The sequence below is a fragment of the Osmerus eperlanus genome, chromosome 20 (assembly GCF_963692335.1).
Source record: "Osmerus eperlanus chromosome 20, fOsmEpe2.1, whole genome shotgun sequence".
Lineage (NCBI taxonomy): Eukaryota > Metazoa > Chordata > Actinopteri > Osmeriformes > Osmeridae > Osmerus > Osmerus eperlanus.
This window is the reverse complement of record NC_085037.1, coordinates 13,305,022-13,322,039: the sequence shown is the minus strand read 5'-3', so window position 1 is coordinate 13,322,039 and position 17,018 is coordinate 13,305,022. Positions and strand designations below refer to the sequence as shown.

Sequence of the window (17,018 nt, the reverse complement as noted above, 5' to 3'; positions counted from 1 at the left end):
AGAGGAGGAGAGATATATTTGTGTTTGTGGCGACTCATCCAAACAAAATCACACGCGACACTGCGCATGGTCCTGAGCCACACATCTGCGGACTTTTCAACTTCACACAATGCTTCTCTCACAGCTACGTTTGGAAAGGTTTGGAGAAAAAAAATCTACAAAAAGTTTTGAAAATAGTTTTGAAAGGTTTGAAAAATATTTTTGAAAAAAAGTTTTGAAAGGTTTGAAAAATATTATTGAAAAAAAGTTTTGAAAGGTTGAAAAAATATTTGCGATTTTATGTCAAAAATAGGTTTGCATCATTGATGATTACTTGATGAGGACTCTACTAAACTCTACTGTACTCTATTGTGCTCTGCTCTGCTTTACTCGACTCTGTGTTAGGCTTCTCTGTTCTCCCCTCTCCTCTCCCTTCACTGTGTGTAGGGAAAAAAGGTTCCAAAAAAGGTTTTCGAAAAGTCGTCCCAAGTGTTGAACTGTCCCAGACATCTTTTTCGTTGTCCCCAGGACGCCCTTAATGTCAAGCCCTGGTTTCACTACAGCATCAGTCAAACATACATTGTCATCTTGCTATAATTAAGACATATTTGGGTGTGCTCAAGCCTTCGGCGAGAGCACAACCTTTGTTCTCTCACATATATATTATTATTATTCTTTTTGCCCCCCTAAAACTCAGTCAATATTTGGCCTACATAGACAAAGTAGGTGTCAAAAGTTTCGTCTTGGTAGCGATTGAGTTGCTTCTATTGGAATTTACGTTCCGTTGCATGGTTTAGGCTGAAGTTAAGTTTTTGTGGCGAAAAGTGAAGCTAACGGTGGCTAATTTGCTAGCCACAGTCACTGACGTTACTTACGTCACTAACGTCACGAAAACACGCATGACTACCTTTGGCAGAACATTCGTTTCGCATCTGTTAACTTGGGGGATAGCTAGGCTAACTATAGCTTTACTGCAAGGCAGCTGCAGAAACGCCACAAGCAAAGAGGCCAGGGTGATAACTATTTACTCATTTTACTTTGTGATATGACACACAATTGTGATGTGTAATGTACAATATAAGCTGATATTATTAAGGAAGTACATCTACTTTCGGAAACAGTAGTCTACTATTTCACTGAAGTATTAGCATCATGACGTTAGCCTGTGTAGCCGGTGAAATTATCATTACCTGTGGTTTCAATCCAGTGTATCACTGCAACGCTGTAGCCTACGCGAGACACTACAAAAACATCTACACAGCTGTAGGAAGTCAAACGGCGACAGAACATGTTCGGCACTCCCCTTACTTAAATCAAAAGTCTATCTAACTACTAACCTGAACTTCATTGCCACAGCCTAAACATTGTCAATCTGTTCATGAAAATAATTAATTTCAGCCTAAACCGTACAACGGAACGTTAAATCCAATTCAACCAACGCAATCGCTACCGAGACGAACACAGCAGTAACGCTAGTCTAGTACTGTACCGTAGTAGTACAATTTACCGGGGCAGCTTCTCCACACAGGGCTATATCGCATTTTGCGTTGTTACTGACAATGATCGCTACCAGTGAGCTTTTTATGAATGAGTGATTTTCCACTAAATACATGTCAAGCTTATTTACGTTTTGGGGGGCATATTTTCAGTTAGCAGATGGTACTGTTTGAATCGTGATTCCATCTTCTACTGCCGGGTAACGTCGTAGAATAATCTTCAAAGGGGGTCCTTTATTAATGAATGAATGCAATGAGTAGGCTAAATGCATGAAAATATCACGAGAAAGGAAAAACTTAAAAGGACGTTTAAGTCATAGAGATTAGGTCAATTTGTACACCGGTCTGCCAAATTTATTCGTTTTGATTCAACGATGAGGCTGCCTCTTGCAGGGGAAATGAGAAGACATCCATTTCATTCTACACTTCACTCGTATTTTCAGTTGTAAATGAGCAGCAAAAAAAAATGCTTTTAAATCTATGTAATCTTTATAAATAATAAGTATGCATTTTTATATAAAATACAGAAATATCAGTTGTAAAAATGTCATTAAAAAACGGACCCCTGTGCAACCGACGCAAGCAAGCACACCCTACAATTTCCCCAGAAATTGTACCCTCTCTAGTTATTGATTGTTATGTCAAATTGTCAGTTTGTCACTCAGTACCGCCCAGTGTGTAAATTGAAACTTCCAGTTTCTCTCGTGATGAAGTATTGATGTTGATTAAATCAATTGTGCATTTGGTTCCGGTGAACTATGATGATGGGAACCCGACTATCTCACTCAACAACAACAGGAGGAACTGACTAAGCTCTCCCCTCCTTTCCTTTCCTTTCCTCACTTCCTCCTCCTTGTCTCTCCTCCAGGCTCATCTCCTTCCAGGAGTTTGTTGCGTTTGAGGCGGTGCTGTGCGCTCCAGACGCTCTCTTCATGGTCGCCTTCCTGCTCTTCGACAAGACGGGACACGGGATGACCACCTATGGTAGGTAGGCTAGCTCCACCCCTCTGGGAGGCCCCCTGGCATGACCTCCTATGGTAGGTAGGCTAGCTCCACCCCTCTGGGAGGCCCCCTGGCATGACCTCCTATGGTAGGTAGGCTAGCTCCACCCCTCTGGGAGGCCCCCTGGCATGACCTCCTATGGTAGGTAGGCTAGCTCCACCCCTCTGGGAGCCCCCCTGGCATGACCTCCTACGGTAGGTAGACTAGCTCCACCCCTCTGGGAGCCCCCCTGGCATGACCTCCTACGGTAGGTAGACTAGCTCCACCCCTCTAGGAGGCCCCCTGGCATGACCTCCTATGGTAGGTAGACTAGCTCCACCCCTCTGGGAGGCCCCCTGGCATGACCTCCTATGGTAGGTAGACTAGCTCCACCCCTCTGGGAGGCCCCCTGGCATGACCTCCTATGGTAGGTAGACTAGCTCCACCCCTCTGGGAGGCCCCCTGGCATGACCTCCTATGGTAGGTAGACTAGCTCCACCCCTCTGGGAGGCCCCCTGGCATGACCTCCTATGGTAGGTAGACTAGCTCCACCCCTCTGGGAGGCCCCCTGGCATGACCTCCTATGGTAGGTAGACTAGCTCCACCCCTCTGGGAGGCCCCCTGGCATGACCTCCTATGGTAGGTAGACTAGCTCCACCCCTCTGGGAGCCCCCCTGGCATGACCTCCTATGGTAGGTAGGCTAGCTCCACCCCTCTGGGAGCCCCCCTGGCATGACCACCTATGGTAGGTAGACTAGCTCCACCTTTGAGATGGAAGGATTCTATAGAGGTAGAGAGAGAGAGAGAGGTAGGAGGAAAGGTAAAGGAAGGTATAGAAAGACAGGTAGATGGAGGTACTGTATAGAGGAAGAGGAGAAGTATGGAGGGAGGGCTATAGAAAGAAAGAGATGTGGAGAGATGCAAGGGGAGGTATTAAAGGAGGGGTAGAGAGTGAAGACTGTGTGTGTGTGTATGTCAGTGAGTGTGTATACGTGTGTGTGTGTGTGTGTGCGCATGTGTGTGTGATTGGCACCGTTACCCTAAAGCTTGGGAGGGTGAGGGTGAGGAGAAGAGGTGAGGAGAGTGATACGTTTGTACTCGTTGCTTATTTCACATTTCCCTAATTGATTTAAACAGCCCTAATTTCTGCCTTGTGTAGGTGTGTAGCGTTTAGCACATTAGCGGGTGTGAGATGCCGTCAGCTCACTGTGGGCACCTACAGAGGCACAAACCACATTCCACACTAATTGTTGCAGCAGGGAGCAAGATCATTGTGGTTGATTATATATGCACATATGTAAATGTTCATATTTAAAAGCTCAATTAGAATATTCATCGGTGACGTCTGCGCGGTAATTATAAGGCCTGTTGTTTTCCTGTTTCCCTGAAAGGTTAATGAATATACCGATGAGAACGCCAGCGAGCTGCAACACACTGAAGTAGAAAATTGCATGAAAAACATTTAGCAGCTTCTCCAAACACTGATTTCAGTGTGTGTATCTTTCAATCTGCACCTCCTCAGAGCAGCTTCCTCCTCAGAGCAGCTTCCTCCTCAGAGCAGCTTCCTCCTCAGAGCAGCTTCCTCTTCAGAGCAGCTTCCTCCTCAGAGCAGCTTCCTCCTCAGAGCAGCTTCCTCCTCAGAGCAGCTTCCTCCTCAGAGCAGCTTCCTCCTCAGAGCAGCTTCCTCCTCAGAGCAGCTTCCTCTTCAGAGCAGCTTCCTCCTCAGAGCAGCTTCCTCTTCAGAGCAGCTTCCTCCTCAGAGCAGCTTCCTCCTCAGAGCAGCTTCCTCCTCAGAGCAGCTTCCTCTTCAGAGCAGCTTCCTCCTCAGAGCAGCTTCCTCCTCAGAGCAGCTTCCTCTTCAGAGCAGCTTCCTCCTCAGAGCAGCTTCCTCCTCAGAGCAGCTTCCTCCTCAGAGCAGCTTCCTCTTCAGAGCAGCTTCCTCCTCAGAGCAGCTTCCTCCTCAGACACCTGAGACGGGGGCTACGGGCCCGTCAGCGGCACTTTCTTATGACACATTACAGAATTTTCTCACTTCTCTTGTTTTTTCCGGGGCTGTTTTATTAGATTGAAGGACTCTATGTCAGCGACAACATCAACTCCATTATTTTAGACACGTATTAAAAGCATTCATTGCCACGGCTTAGCTGCATTAAAGAGAGTTTGTTTTTCCATGTCATTAATAGCTCTCTCTAATTTCATTTTATTTCTTTTTTTGTTAATAACCCATGTCATGTCTAACAAGTACACGCGGTGCAAAGAAAATCAACCGCAAATACGTCTCAGCATTTTTTCTGAAGAACCTATTCGTGTTTTCCAACAAATAAATCCCTAATTTGTTGGAATGGAGATCATAAAATGGTGACATGAAACACGCACTGCACGTGACAGTGTCTCGGCTGAGCAGATGAAACGCTGCCGGCCCGAGTGCTGACAGGTCCATAAAAGCTGATCATATAAAGGCGGGTCTGGAGCCAGCGCTGCGGAGCTACTCTGCCCGGTAACAGGCTGCATATTTATAACCTCATTAAAGTGTTAAAACCTTCTCGAGCTGTCCTTGTCCAAACATGTATGGGCCTGAAAGAAAAATTCACGCTCAAGATTTTGGGATTTTTTAGATTTTCTCTCTGTCCTCCTCTCTCTGCTCTTTTTCTCTCCTCTTTCTCTTTCCCTCCCCTCCCTACCTCCCTCTCTCTCTCCTCTCTCTGTAATCAGAAGCAGGTTTCTCTGAGAGCTTTGTTTTGGTTTCTGCAGTCGGGGCTGTAATTTAGGCCTCATGTTTAGTATCTTCCTCTTGAGCAGGAAGACTTTAACTCCCATCTGGTTCACCTGCTTCCTGCTTCAGGTACCACGCCGCTGATTTGGTATCGATCTCCAGCGCGTGGCTTGAGGAAACACGGTGTTCCTCTGTCACAATCAATCAGACGTTTAATTGGTGACGGCGGTGCTGATTTGACGTGTTGTTAGTGATAATGGATCTGAAATGGATAAGCAAGCTCGTTTACATCTGTGGTGGAGAACGTCGCCCGTCATGTCTGTGTTTCCATGACGGTAACAAGGTCACAACAGCAGCCTACCTTGTCAGTTGTTCCTGGGCTATTTCTGGACTGGGACCACTAAAACACTGTTAGAAGTACTCTCCTTCTGTAGAACTGATCCTCCAGACTCTGCTGTGCTTCATGCACATGCATGTGTACATTGCGTTGGATAAAAGGTGTTAGGATTAAAGGGAGTCAGGTGGCTGAGCGGTGAGGGAATCGGGCTAGTAATCCGAAGGTTGCCAGTTCGATTCCCGGTCGTGCCAACTGACGTTGTGTCCTTGGGCAAGGCACTTCACCCTGCTTGCCTCGTGGGAATGGCCCTGTATTTACTGTAAGTCGCTCTGGATAAGAGCGTCTGCTAAATGACTAAATGTAAATGTATAAAATGTAATTAATAGTGACCTACTCAGACCTCCTCCCGTCTCCCCTCCCCTTTCCTCTCCCCCTCACCTCTCCTCCCCAACCTAGTTTTAACAGTGCTTGTCTTGTCTGTTTGCTCCTCAGAGGATGTGAAGCAGGTGTTTGGCCAGACCACCATCCACCAGCACATCCCTTTCAGCTGGGACTGTGAGTTCATGAGGCTGCACTTTGGCTCCGAGCGGAACAGACACCTCAGCTACGGGGAGTTCACCCAGTTCCTCCTGGTGGGGTTCCTCTCTAGCACCACACACACACACGTGCTCGCTCACACACACTTGCACACACGCTCACACACGGTTTCTCTTCTTGTTCCTCTCGGCCCCCCTCGCTGTACCCCTCTCGGCCCCCCTGACCCTGGGTGACCTGCCATCACTCCATCCATCAACCCAACAACCCACATCTAGACATTCAGATGAAATTACTCCAGAATATTGAATCACGTCAGCCCCGTGAGAACCCACCCCCTCACGTCGCCATGCCGACGAGTGAGCACCCGGCTTTGTGTTCAGCATGGGTTAGAGTTAGGGCTCGTCCTGATCAGCAGTAATGAAACTGGGTGCCAGTCTGCAGGTGTTTTCCATCAGGCAGCCGGCGGTGTACCGGACCCTCTCCATCACCCCCCTCCTCCATCACCCCTCCTCCTCCTCCATCACCCCTCCTCCTCCTCCATCACCCCTCCTCCATCACCCCCCTCCTCCTCCATCACCCCTCCTCCATCACCCCTCCTCCATCACCCCCCTCCTCCTCCATCACCCCTCCATCACCCCCCCTCCTCCTCCATCACCCCTCCTCCATCACCCCCCCTCCTCCTCCATCACCCCTCCATCACCCCTCCTCCTCCATCACCCCCCCTCCTCCATCACCCCCCCTCCTCCTCCATCACCCCTCCTCCATCACCCCCCTTCCTCCTCCATCACCCCTCCTCCATCACCCCCCCCTCCTCCATCACCCCCCCTCCTCCTCCATCACCCCCCCCCCCTCCTCCATCACCCCCCCTCCTCCTCCATCACCCCTCCTCCATCACCGCTCCTCCATCACACAGGAGTTGCACGCAAGTCTTTTTTCAATATGATGTCTAGACCACGAATCTGTGTGTGTGCGGGGGGGCGGTGTAGGTGAGGCAGTGCCAAGTTTGCATCTAACGTTTTTTATATATTTGAATGAGCTTTTTATATTACACTTAACTTAGACCAGATGACTCTCACACACTGTGGGGAACATTGATATTGTGTGTGTGTGTGTGTCTGCCAATCCAGAATGAATAATGTGTTGTGCACTCAGGCCCAGTTTGACTCTGGTTTCCAGCTGCTCATACCAGCGCAGCAGCCAGAGTCAAGCTGCTCAGAGAAACACAGTCTCTCGCTCTCTTCACCTCATCCTCTCATAGCATTAGAGCCATGTCATAAGAACACAACACAATCAACTCATTCTGCTGTTTCAGGGTTTTAGCTTCAGGTAAAAACGATCAATATACTAACCCACAGACCCCAAAAAACAAACATGTATTTCATTTTTCAATTCCTGGTGCTTGTGCAGCTACAGTAGAAGATGCTGTAATGACCCTCTGATGACGATACAAGCAGCAAACTATCTGATCTCTCTCAAGCTGCATGCGCTGCCAACGTGTCGGAGGCGTCACCATGGTGACGGCAGCTGTGTTGGGCTGTGTGTGGGAGGGAGGAGGGTGAAGACCTGTGCTGGTGACGTCACAGGGTCACTACCCAAGACCTCCACCCTCTCTAGACCTCCTCTCCAGACCTCCACCCTCTCCAGACCTCCACTCTCTCTAGACCTCCACCTCTCTAGACCTCCAGTGGTAGTGAGAGGGGGGTGGTAGGGGAGGGGGGTGGTAGTGGGAGGGGGTGGTAGGGGAGGGGGGTGGTAGTGAGAGGGGGAGTGCCAGCACTGAAGCCCAGCAGAAGTGGCTGGTCATGTGTTTATTGGAATCCAACAACAATTAAAGGACCCGTAAACACTGGAGGTTCTGATTGCTGGCTGTGGAGAAGGCCCACCCTCCCTCCCCCTCCAGGAGAAAGCCACCCTCTCTTGGCCCCCCCCCCCCCCCCCCCCAAAATAAGAACTATGTCTCCAGAACGGTCCCAGTTGCTGCGAGGTAAAGCTTGTTTTAAGAGGCCGGGTCTTGAAGCGGCCTGGATCAGGACCACAGTTGTTGTTCTCTGCGGTGGCAGAGACTCTTCTACCTCAGGAGCTGGCAAGCACCCTAACTGCACTCTCTCTCTCGCTCTCTCTCTCTCTCTCTCCCTTTCTTCCCTGCCTTTCTTCCCTCCCTCTGTTGTGACTTCTGTTTTCTTTAGCTTTTTGTATCTAAAGCACTTTAAGCCATCCAAGTGTACATGTTTAGAAAGAGTTATGTTACCCGAAACAACTTCTGACACCCCCCAAAGACCCTGAACCCCGTACAGCGGCCGTGTTTCTCCTATCTGCCTCCTCCACCTCCATCCACCCAATAAAGCCTTCCTATCTGCCTCCTCCACCTCCATCCACCCAATAAAGCCTTCCTATCTGCCTCCTCCACCTCCATCCACCCAATAAAGCCTTCCTATCTGCCTCCTCCACCTCCATCCACCCAATAAAGCCTTCCTATCTGCCTCCTCCACCTCCATCCACCCAATAAAGCCTTCCTATCTGCCTCCTCCACCTCCATCCACCCAATAAAGCCTTCCTGTCCAGAAGGGCTCCGCCCGGTATCAGCGGCCCCTTTCGCCCCCCCTGCCGGGCTGTTAGACGTGTGTCCCCCCTCCCCCCAGTATCTCGACGTGGCAGTTAGACGGAGCCTCGGCGCACCTTCCCTCCCTCCCCATTCAGCTCCTCGCGGGCGCCAGTCTTCTTAAGAAGCTCTGGACGAACGCGCTCCCCTCTGCTGAATACCTGTCACTCTCACTGACATAGGAGGGGTTTTTCACACGTTACCATTTTTAGTGCGCCTTTCAGAAGTTCCCTTTTAAGTGAATGATCGTTTTTGGAACTCTTAAGAGTCGCATTTGGGAAAATCATTAGATTTAACAAATGATTCCCTTCACAAAAACCTGGACAGAAGTGTTTTGATGTGACAGTTATTTGATGTGCGTATGAAGAGTAATGCATACACACGCAAAAAAAAACGCTTCCAGTGTCACACACACACACACTCACAGTGAGGAGGCAGTAGAGTTTGAGGTGTGTTTACGGGCTCTCTATAGACCTGTGGTCGCAGGTACCTGATAATGACTTAATTTCAAATCCCTGTTGGAGAGTTCCTATGGGCTTGTTTTTCCCCTGTGGACACGTGTGTGTGTGTGTGCTTGAGTGTAAAGTGAGCATTTGGGTGATTAGACAGCCTGTGTGGTGTGTACCTCGGAGTACCCTTTAATAGGGGGTTTGAGATGGTGTGAAAAACACCAAGTCACACAGCAGCAACATGGTGAGCGGAGGGAGGGAGATGGAGGAGAGAGGGAGATGGAGGGAGGGAGATGGAGGGAGATGGAGGGAGGGAGATGGAGAGAGTTAGGGAGGGAAATGAAGAGAGATGACCTGAACTCCTTATTTCTGGGGTGATGGGGGGAGGGTTCTTCAAAAAAGGGTGCATGTCTGTTTAATGTGAGTGTTTGTGAGTGTGTGTTATGCTAGTGTGTGTTGCACCCATGCGTGTGTTAACCCGTGTGTGTGTGTGGTGCAGGAAATGCAGCTGGAGCACGCCCGGCAGGCGTTCGTCCAGAGCGACCGGACACACAACGGGACCATCTCTGCTCTGGACTTCAGGGACGTCATGGTCACCATCCGTCCTCACATGCTCACACCCTTCGTAGAGCAGTGTCTGGTGGCGGTAAGACCACGCTGAGCTTAACCCTGACCCTCACCCTCGTCTACTTCTCTCCGTCTCTCACATTCTATCTCTCCCTCTCTCCCTCCTCCCATCTCCTTCTCCTCCACTCCTTTTCTCATCACCTTCCTCCTCTCCTTCCGTTTCCTGTGATTAACTACAGCCTGTGTACAGTGTGCTACAGTGCTGTCCTGTGTACAGTGTGCTACAGTGCTGTCCTGTGTAGTGTGCTGCAGTAATGTCCTGTGTACAGTGTGCTACAGTGCTGTCCTGTGTACAGTGTGCTGCAGTGCTGTCCTGTGCAGGGTCTGTGTACAGTGTGCTACAGTGCTATCCTGTGTACAGTGTGCTGCAGTGCTGTCCTGTGCAGGGTCTGTGTACAGTGTGCTACAGTGCTGTCCTGTGTACAGTGTGCTGCAGTGCTGTCCTGTGCAGGGTCTGTGTACAGTGTGCTACAGTGCTATCCTGTGTACAGTGTGCTGCAGTGCTGTCCTGTGCAGGGTCTGTGTACAGTGTGCTACAGTGCTGTCCTGTGTACAGTGTGCTGCAGTGCTGTCCTGTGCAGGGTCTGTGTACAGTGTGCTACAGTGCTGTCCTGTGTACAGTGTGCTGCAGTGCTGTCCTGTGCAGGGTCTGTGTACAGTGTGCTACAGTGCTGTCCTGTGTACAGTGTGCTGCAGTGCTGTCCTGTGCAGGGTCTGTGTACAGTGTGCTACAGTGCTGTCCTGTGTACAGTGTGCTGCAGTGCTGTCCTGTGCAGGGTCTGGCTGGGCGTCACAGACAGGCCTACATCACAATATCTCCAGCTAGCTTCATCCCTCTCCTGCTCCCCAGCCAGCCCACACCACGTCTGAGTGTGGCAAAGCAAACAGCGCCATCTAGTGATAACCCTGTTCTTTCTCCGGTCTCCCCTCCCCCTCCCCCTCCCCCCCCCCCCCCGACCTCGCCACTTTTAATAGAGCAGAAGTGGATTTGTGTTGATGTTCTATCCAGCCTGGCTAGCTCCTTCCCTGGAGGGTGTGGGGCAAGGCAGTCCTCCCTCCCTGGGGTGGATGAAGGGACCTGGGCTCGCTGCTGTGGGGATCTGGAATGTGAACACCCAGCTCCTCATCTCCTCCTCCTGTTTTAATACGCTACCTCGTTCTATTTTCTCACTGGTTTTTACGACATCCCCCCCTCTTCATTAAAAGAACTTAATTAAACGGATCCCAACGCAGCTCTTTGAAGGCTCACGCTTTCTTCTCCCGGTGCTAAACAGGGGGTTTGTTTACGTTTGGCTGTGGGGTGTGAGGGGATACGACGTGGTGGCCATTAGCTAGCTAGTTAGCCATGTTCCCTCTCCACTGCGGTGTGAGCGTGTGTGAGAAAGAGAGAGTGGGGCAGACAGTAGTTGCGAGTATTGAATTAGCCCCAGTTTGGAGTGAAGCTGTTGTGTCCTGCCTGAGCGTGGCGGCTGAACGTGGTGGCTGAGCGTAGCGGCTGAACGTGGTGGCTGAGCGTGGTGGCTGAGCGTGGTGGCTGAGCGTGGCGGCTGAACGTGGTGGCTGAGCGTGGTGGCTGAACGTGGCGGCTGAGCGTGGTGACTGAGCGTGGTTGTGTCTGGGACAGTCTGTACGGCGTGTCTCTGCTTGGCAGGATCGACGTGTGAGCTGCTCTGTTTGCAGTTTCTGTGTGTGGTTGTTTCTGAGTGTGGTTATGGGAACAGGGGAGCAGGGGAATGGGAGTGTCTCTGAAACCCTTATTCTTTTTTGGCCCTTCCCCTTTCTGGCCTTTCCCTCGTGTAGTCAAGTGCTAGGAATGTGTTTGTGAATAATAACATGTTTGTAAATAATAATGTGTTGAGACGCTTTCATCCTAAGCGACATGCAGGGCTGGAGATATGAACCTGGTGAGCTCTTCAGGGAGGGAGGGAGGGAGTCAGGTGGCTTAGCGGTGAGGGAGTCGGGCTAGTAATATGAAGGTTGCCAGTTCGATTCCCGGACGTGAAAAATGACGTTGTGTCCTTGGGCAAGGCACTTCACCCTACTTGCCTCAGGGGGAATGTCCCTGTACTTACTGTAAGTCGCTCTGGATAAGAGCATCTGCTAAATGTAAATGTCTTCAAAAGTAAAATGCTCTTCCTCAGAGCTGAACATAATCCCCTCGCCCATTCTTTCCCTTTCTCCCCCCCCACCTCCCCCCAGGTTGCCGGGGGCAGTACATCTCACCAGGTCAGCTTCGCATACTTTAATGGCTTCAACTCTCTGCTCAACAACATGGAGCTCATTAGGAAGATCTACACCACACTGGCGGGAAACCGCAAAGACGTGGAAGTCACTAAAGGTACACACATGGACACACTCACACACACACACACAGTGTGTTTACTAGCTTCATGATTGTTTTTGTTAGCTCCTCCTGTGGGATGTGACTGGCCGGTCTGGACCAGTCCCAGCGGACACATTTACAGTTACCCACAATGCCTAGCAGCGTAGGTGGCGGGTGTGTGTGTGTGTCTCGTCTTCATCTCTCCTCAGACCTAGTTCTCCCACCAGCCGACCCCTCTAGACACACTCTGTCCTCCAACCTAATGTGTTCGTTTAGCTTGAATCTGAAGCCACGTACAGTGTGTTTGTTGGGAGGGATTCGAACCTTAGACTTCTTAAACTGCAACCAAATGCTCTAGCACTGAGCTACCCCCCTTCCCCCAAGGTCATGGTTCGTGGTCTCTGGGTCTGGCTGTGATGGGATCTGGATGTTATCGGGGGTGTGGGCCGGGTCTGACCCTAACCCTGGGCGGATCCCTCTGGGGATGGTCCGGGTGGGCGGGGCTGGTCTGGGTGGGCGGGGCTGGTCTGGGTGGGCGGGGCTGGTCCGGGTGGGCGGGGCTGGTCTGGGTGGGCGGGGCTGGTCTGGGCCGTAGTCATCAGGCCTTTCCTATGGGACTGGTGCATGCAGAACTCCACCTCTCTCTCTTTCTCTCTCATCATCTCTCTCTTCCTCTCTCTTCATCTCTCTCTTCCTCTCTCTCTTCCTCTCTCCCTTTCTCTCTTCATCTCTCTCTCTTCCTCTCTCTTCCTCTCTCTTCATCTCTCTCTCTTCCTCTCTCTCTTCCTCTCTCTTCCTCTCTCCCTTTCTCTCTTCATCTCTCTCTCTCTCTCTCTTCCTCTCTCTCTCTCTGGTGGATGGTGTCCCCTGGTTGACAGAGGAGTTCATCATGGCGGCTCAGAGGTTCGGTCAGGTCACTCCCATGGAGGTGGACATCCTGTTCCAGCTGGCCGACCTGTCTGAGCCCAGGGGGTGAGTCTCACACACACACACACAGTGCAAGATGAGTCATCATGGCCCTCCAGGCTGCTAGTTTGAATAGAGAGTGTTCTCTCAGTATTAAAGTACACACACACACAGACACACACAGACACACACACAAAGCCTTGTGTGGGAATGACGTTAGCGCCGTCTACCCCAGGCCTGTTCTTTCCTGAGGGGCTCAAACACTTTCCCACACCTGACTCCCCTCCCTTTCCCCTTCACCCCTCCTAGCCCTGTACCAGCACCCCTGACCCAGAGCAGGGGGTACCCCAGCACCCCTGACCCAGAGGTACCCACCCAGGGTACTGTAACTGTACCAGGACTAAACTCTGTCTGGCTCACTGGGGCCGAGTACCTGATTATTATTTCTGGAGGGCAACAAGATACTTTAATAGTCCTCCTCAGCTCTGATTGGAGATGGGGGAGATAATTGCTCCAATAATCTGAGAGGGGAGGGAGGGGGTTCAGTGATCTGGGAAGCCTGGGAACATCCCTGAGATGTAATGTGGAAGGGTTATGGACATGGAACCAATGTTCCCTGTACTATTAGGATATGGAGAAGGAGGAGAGGGATGGGGAGGTGAAGGAGGAGGAGGAAGATGGGGAGGAGAGGGATGGGGAGGAGGAGGAGGTGAAGAAGGAGAAGGTGAAGAAGGAGGAGGACAGAGACAGGGAGAAGGAGCAGGGGCTCTCCAGATCAGATATCAAACCATCAGACTGTTTGATGTGGAAGTCCAAGGAGAAAGTCTGATTCAGAGGAGGCAGAGGTGAAACTATAAGCTGCAGAAATAAGTGTCTCAAAAGCAGCCCAGCCAGCCAGCCTCCCTCCCTCCCTCCTCACCCCTCCCTCTCCTTCCTCCTCCTCCCCCGACTAACTACAACCATGTCTTCATCCTCCCCCCTCCCCAGTCGTGTGGGTCTGGTCGACATAAAGAAGATCGCTCCGCTGCAGGAAGGAGCCCTTCCCTTCCACCTGGCAGAGGTCCAGAGGCAGGTACGCACACAGGGCGCCACCAGGAAATGAAGGCTTGTTGACATATTTGCGGCAGCCATTTTTTGGGGTGGCATTTCTGCCTTGATTGACTTATTTCTGACATAGATAGTGAGTCTGGAGAGGACAGGAACCTTGCGTAGAGAGAAAGAGACAAAGAGAGAGACAGACAGAGGATGACATGCGGTAAAGGGCCTGGGCCGGATTCGAACCCAAGCTGCTGTGGTGAGGCATCAGCCTACATGGTGCTTGGCGTTAGTCCGGTGAGCCACTGGGGCGCCGGTGTCCATCTCTAAAAGAGTCTGTCTAGCCTCGGCCCTCCTCTCACATTGGCTGAAGAAGAACAAATCAAACAAGGGGATGTAGATTAAAGGGATTGTTCGGACACTCCTGTGTGTCAGCCGGCCCTTTAAATTGTCGTCACGCGTCTCCCGTCACGATAAAACTCCTGTATGTCAGCCCCGTCAGTCTGTTTGTGACGAGATGCCCAGGAAAAAACCTTCTGTTCTCTCTGCTGTGACATTTCTGAGAGGAATATCTGGAGGAATGGCATCTGGTGTCAGTACCTGTCCAAGGCGCTCTACGAGAATTTATGTCCGTCCATCAGGCAGGGCCAGAGCAGGCAGGGCCAGAGCAGGCAGGGCCAGAGCAGGCAGGGCCAGAGCAGGCAGGGCCAGAGCAGGCAGGGCCAGAGCAGGCAGGGCCAGAGCAGGCAGGGCCAGAGCAGGCAGGGCCAGAGCAGGCAGGGCCAGAGCAGGCAGGGCCAGAGCAGGCAGGGCCAGAGCAGGCAGGGCCAGAGCAGGCAGGGCCAGAGCAGGCAGGGCCAGAGCAGGCAGGGCCAGAGCAGGCAGGGCCAGAGCAGGCAGGGCCAGAGCAGGGTTCCCGGCTACAGACGCCAGTCCCACCACAATGAGACGCTTTTGGGCTGTGGTCTGGCCTCAAGGGCTGCCGGCCAGATCCGTCTTTCTCCCTCTCTTTCCTTATTTTTCTCTCTTTTTCTCTCTCTTCTCTCTCTCTTCCTTTCTCCTGTCTTTGCTCTCTCTCTCTCTCTTCCTCTCTTTCTTTCTTTCTTTCCACCCTCTCAATCACTCATTCACACACACACAAACTCACACACATTCCTTCTCCCTCTCTCCTCGTTCCAGTCTCCACAGCCCCAGGGCCTGGGGGGAGGGTGAGGAGGGGTGGAGTCTCTCTGGGTCACAGGGTACCAAACGCTAACATGGTGATTGGCGGTGGAGTGTGTGTGTGTGTGTGTGTGTGTGTGTGTGGGGGGGGGTTAAGTATGGCTCTGACAGGTGGAGTCCCCCTCCACGCCCTCCAAAACCACCCCCCTTCCTGAACCTTTCCCTTCCCAGGGACGAGAGGCCATGGCTGGGCATACCAGACCACAGCTAGCTGGTGAGGAGGACAGGAGGTAAAGGTTCCCATGGCTACCTCTGGCTGTCTCTAACACAGTTTGCAGCCGCCTCCTCTTGACTGGTGTGAATGTGGTGGGCTCCTATCTGGTGGTGTCCTACCTGGTGGGCTCCTACCTGGTGGGCTCCTACCTGGTGGGCTCCTACCTGGTGGGATCCTACCTGGTGGGATCCTACCTGGTGGGCTCCTACCTGGTGGGCTCCTACCTGGTGGGCTCCTACCTGGTGGTGTCCTACCTGGTGGGATCCTACCTGGTGGGGTCCTACCTGGTGGTGTCCTACCTGGTGGGCTCCTACCTGGTGGTGTCCTACCTGGTGGGCTCCTACCTGGTGGGCTCCTACCTGGTGGGCTCCTACCTGGTGGGCTCCTACCTGGTGGGCTCCTACCTGGTGGTGTCCTACCTGGTGGGCTCCTACCTGGTGGTGTCCTACCTGGTGGGCTCCTACCTGGTGGTGTTCTACCTGGTGGGCTCCTACCTGGTGGTGTCCTACCTGGTGGTGTCCTACCTGGTGGGCTCCTACCTGGTGGGATCCTACCTGGTGGGCTCCTACCTGGTGGTGTCCTACCTGGTGGTGTCCTACCTGGTGGGCTCCTACCTGGTGGTGTCCTACCTGGTGGTGTCCTACCTGGTGGGATCCTACCTGGTGGGCTCCTACCTGGTGGTGTCCTACCTGGTGGTGTCCTACCTGGTGGGCTCCTACCTGGTGGGCTCCTACCTGGTGGGATCCTACCTGGTGGGCTCCTACCTGGTTGGCTCCTACCTGGTGGGCTCCTACCTGGTGGGATCCTACCTGGTGGGCTCCTACCTGGTGGTGTCCTACCTGGTGGGCTCCTACCTGGTGGGCTCCTACCTGGTGGGCTCCTACCTGGTGGGCTCCTACCTGGTTGGCTCCTACCTGGTGGGATCCTACCTGGTTGGCTCCTACCTGGTGGGATCCTACCTGGTGGGATCCTACCTGGTGGGATCCTACCTGGTGGGATCCTACCTGGTGGTGTCCTACCTGGTGGTGTCCTACCTGGCCGAGGGCTGGCAGGGATGTGGAAGCACTAACCCTCTGAGCTTGAGGATTATTTCTGGATGATTGTGATTGAATGAATTCACTCTCTTCCCGGTGGTACTGATGTGAATATGGGTTTGTTGTCTAAACATTCACCCATGTATCTGTCTCTGTCTTTTCTCCCGCTCTCTCTCCCCCCTCCTGACGGGTGCAGCAGTCAGGAGGGGGCTCTTCTCGTACGGTTCTGGTACAGGTGGCTGAGTCGGCCTACAGGTTCACCCTGGGCTCAGTGGCAGGAGGTGAGTAGGTCTCACCAAGACACAGCCCTACCTGCCCTCTTACTGCCCCCTTACTGCTCCCTACCTGCCCCAAACCTACACCCCTGCCCCTCCCCAGTTGCACTCACCTGCCCCCTGACCTGCCCCCCCCCCTCCCCACCTTTTCCTAGTAAGAAAAGAAGGGAGGGGAGGAGGACAAAGGCTCTCCTCATCTCTTCTGCTGCAGGCTGGAGCGCTCTTCCCTCCTCCCCTCCCCTCCCCCTCCTCCCCTCCCCTCCCCCTCCTCCCCTCCCCCCCTGGGAGGATA

General features: G+C 52.3%; 1 protein-coding gene across 1 annotated transcript in view; it reads left to right on the top strand.

Moving 5' to 3' along the window:
• LOC134040685 (electrogenic aspartate/glutamate antiporter SLC25A13, mitochondrial) overlaps positions 1-17,018 on the top strand; it is a 37,563-nt gene that overhangs the window by 5,212 nt on the left and 15,333 nt on the right. The window contains exons 4-10 of the mRNA XM_062486713.1: positions 2,344-2,459; positions 5,999-6,138; positions 9,591-9,737; positions 11,918-12,056; positions 12,920-13,013; positions 13,935-14,019; positions 16,648-16,732. Coding sequence (XP_062342697.1) covers positions 2,344-2,459; positions 5,999-6,138; positions 9,591-9,737; positions 11,918-12,056; positions 12,920-13,013; positions 13,935-14,019; positions 16,648-16,732 — 806 coding nt within the window. The remainder of the gene's footprint in view (positions 1-2,343; positions 2,460-5,998; positions 6,139-9,590; positions 9,738-11,917; positions 12,057-12,919; positions 13,014-13,934; positions 14,020-16,647; positions 16,733-17,018) is intronic.